The following is a 3029-nucleotide window of genomic DNA, read 5'->3' as shown; positions in this document are numbered from 1 at the left end:
GTCAAGGCATCTGCATGGTGAAGGAAACCTCCCTCCTAAAAATGCAGCAAACTCTACTTTCACCACCCTTAAGTCATTCTCATCTTCAAAGTATCGATCCAAACACTTGTCCTTTCCATAGAAATTTCATGATCCTGATGTGGAGCAATGCGTTTTGGATTCTCCGAAAGCCATTCAATAGAGTAATACCTAGCTAAAGATTAAAAAACAAATATAGATGAAACATGTGTTTTACTAGAAGGGGGAACTAAGGAAAATAGAAAATAAAAGTACTTACTTAGGATTTAAGGAATGAGCCAAATAATGTAGTGGTGTACAATTTTTAGTCTATCGATCAATGAGTATATCATACACCACATTAAAAAAATAAGCTATACTCATCATCTTCCAAGCCTTCATGCTGATATATTGCTGCCTTCACCTTCTCTTTCATTGAATCCCACATCTCATACACAAGATGAAGACAAGGCCTATCTATGTCGACTGCTCGTAGCATATCATAAATAGTTGCTGTGAATTCAAGGATATAATCAACAATATTCCACCAACGATCGCTTAGAATCATATCTTTCACCTTTTGAGCTTTTCCAACATTATCCTCCTTATAAGAAGCCCATTGGTCACTAATAGCCATGGCTTGAAGGCATCTTTTTATCAACTTCAACCTTTTCAGCATTACAACAACCGAAGCAAATCTAGTATCAGCAACTTGGAGCAGTTTTAATGGACAAAATTCATTAAACATTGCCAACCTCATTGAATGATTCATGATAAAAACATATATGAATGATGCATCATCAGCAATACATGTAATCCAACTACATTCCTTATATGTAACTTCATTCTTTTCAGTGCTTTTTGCTGCATAAATATTCTTCAAAACTAGATTAAGAGTGTGGACAACACATGGTGTCCAAAATATTTTGGGATACTCACCTTCAATAAGAGCTCCAGCAGACTTCATCACACTAGCATTATTAGTGATGACTTGGATAACTTTTTCATGTCCAATCCCTTTTATAGCATCCTTTAACACCCCAGCAATATAATGTTTGTCTTTGAACTCACCTAACCCATCAATTACCTTTGTAAACATTGGACCCTATTTGATACAACCATAATATTAATAAGAGGCCTCCTTTATGGATCTAACCATCCATCAGAAACTATACTTACATGATTTTCTAGCCAAGAGTCCTTAATTGGTTTCAAAAGCCTTTCAACATTAGTTCTTTCTCTTTGCAAAAGTGTTTTTTTCAAGGCATTGCATCCAGGAGAAACATAATCCGGAATGCTATGGGTAGCAGCATATGCATAGGAACTACGATAATATGGGTTCCTTGCAAAGTTAAACGAAAGCCCACCGATGTAAAACATCCTACCAATTCTACTATCCAATTCATGTCTAGCATTATTTTGGAATGCTCTCTCCAAAGGAGAATTTGCATTCACCTTCCTCCTCTTACCATCAACCGGATCTATACTATCACTCCTTTCCTATCTCCAAAATGAGGGAATAGGCCCACGGCCTGGGGGAGGTAGGGGTAAGGGAATTTGACTTCTGTGTCCTCTCTCTAACTTATCATTCTCAATCTGATCATGTATTCACTACATTTCCAACCAATGGCTCAATGTCAATTTAGGGCATACTCTAATACTTTTATTACTAATTTGTAATAAATGAGCCTTAACCCTATAATAGGATCCCAAAAAAACTCCACCACAATAGTTACAATTAAAGTGTGTGTTTCCACCTGCTTTAACAGTAAAACCAAGTGGTTTTTCTATTTTAGTCATATACTACCAAAGAGGAGCTTTATCATTTGGCACTTCTTCATTAAATGAAGGTGAAGTTTCTGTGCTAGTAACTTCATCCATTGCAAATTCAATAGATACAATTTAACCTACAAATAATTTGATAAATATATAATAATTATTAACTAAATAAAAAATCAAACTCAAGTCACAACATTACAGCTTATATAAAAAATTAAAAAAATCAAATCACAGGATTCACAATAAGTAATAGAGCATGTGAGAGTATAATGAGCTTGAGATTGAAAAACTGAGATTGAGAGCTTTGATTAGTTTGATACTTGAGTTGAGAGTGGGTCGGTGAGGTTAGGTGAGCTTGAGACTTGAGGTGAGCTTGAGTGTGTCTATGAGACTTAGGGAGTGATTGAGTGCATCTATGAGAGAGGGGAGACGAAGAGTAGAGAGCCGAGAAGGGACTAGGGAGTGGGGAGATGGAAAGCACAGAGTCAGAGAGTGAGAGGAGAGGTGAACTAAAGTGAAGGATGAATTGGATAGAACTGAGATAGTTTAGGGTTTTGTTTTAAGTTTAAACAGTGCGTTTTGCACCCTTTTTTTTTTTTTTTTTTTGAATTTCGGCCAAACGGTGCGTTTTTTTACCTTTCTTTATTTTAATTTAGGCCTGAATCAGCCGGTTTGGCATCAATATGGCTTGAATCGGTCTATTTCGGCAATTTTGGCCAATACAGACTGATTCGGCTTGAATTGTGAAACGAGAAAAAAAATAAAAAATAAAAAAGGTTGCAGCACAAACGCGTGGGTAGCGGCATCGCCTGCCGCACCCCGCGTCGGGCCATGTCGGACGCAGGTGCGACGCCCATTATGCCGCATTAGTGCTTCAGGGGGAGGGGGATGGAATTTAAAGACTAGAACTCCTAATCTCTTGTCATTTGACGATCAAATGGTGAAAGGATACTACTCGTAGTGTAAAACAGAATAAATTTCTTTCAACCTTTAATGATAATCATTGTTTTCTTTCTTCCCCCTCCCCCCTCCCCCCCCCCCCCCCCCCCCGCGGTTGCAATAGGAACTTAAAAGTACTAATATATTTGTGTTGTGTATGTGTGTGTGTGTGTGTGTATTGTTGTAATAGTTCTGTTGCAAAGGGTTTTGTTTTAAGTTTAAATGGTGTGTTTTGCACCTTTTTTTTTTTTTTTCAATTTCAGCAAAACGGTGCATTTTTCACCTTTTTTTTATTTTAATTTCGGCCTGAATCG

At 37.3% G+C, this 3029-nt stretch overlaps 1 protein-coding gene across 1 annotated transcript; it reads right to left on the bottom strand.

Moving 5' to 3' along the window:
* Positions 1 to 358: 358 nt before the first annotated feature.
* On the bottom strand, positions 359 to 1377 carry LOC126728412 (uncharacterized). The gene is made up of 2 exons (XM_050434236.1): positions 1177 to 1377; positions 359 to 1102 (listed from the first exon to the last, which is right to left on the bottom strand). Exons 1-2 carry the CDS (start codon positions 1375 to 1377, stop codon positions 359 to 361), a joined length of 945 nt encoding a protein of 314 aa, XP_050290193.1.
* Positions 1378 to 3029: the final 1652 nt, after the last annotated feature.

The sequence above is a fragment of the Quercus robur genome, chromosome 5 (genome assembly GCF_932294415.1).
Source record: "Quercus robur chromosome 5, dhQueRobu3.1, whole genome shotgun sequence".
NCBI classification, from domain to species: Eukaryota; Viridiplantae; Streptophyta; class Magnoliopsida; order Fagales; family Fagaceae; genus Quercus; species Quercus robur.
The sequence above is the reverse complement of the archived record's forward strand: the minus strand, read 5'-3'. Positions and strand labels throughout refer to the sequence as shown.

What these genes read in the sequence shown, in the direction of transcription:
- LOC126728412 (XM_050434236.1), bottom strand. Translation starts at nt 1,377, where the DNA reads ATGTTTTACATCGGTGGGCTTTCGTTTAACTTTGCAAGGAACCCATAT. An exon ending in ACTCTTGGCTAGAAAATCAT is followed by an intron (nt 1,103 to 1,176) that starts GTAAGTATAGTT and finishes TGTATCAAATAG; the next exon opens with GGTCCAATGTTTACAAAGGT.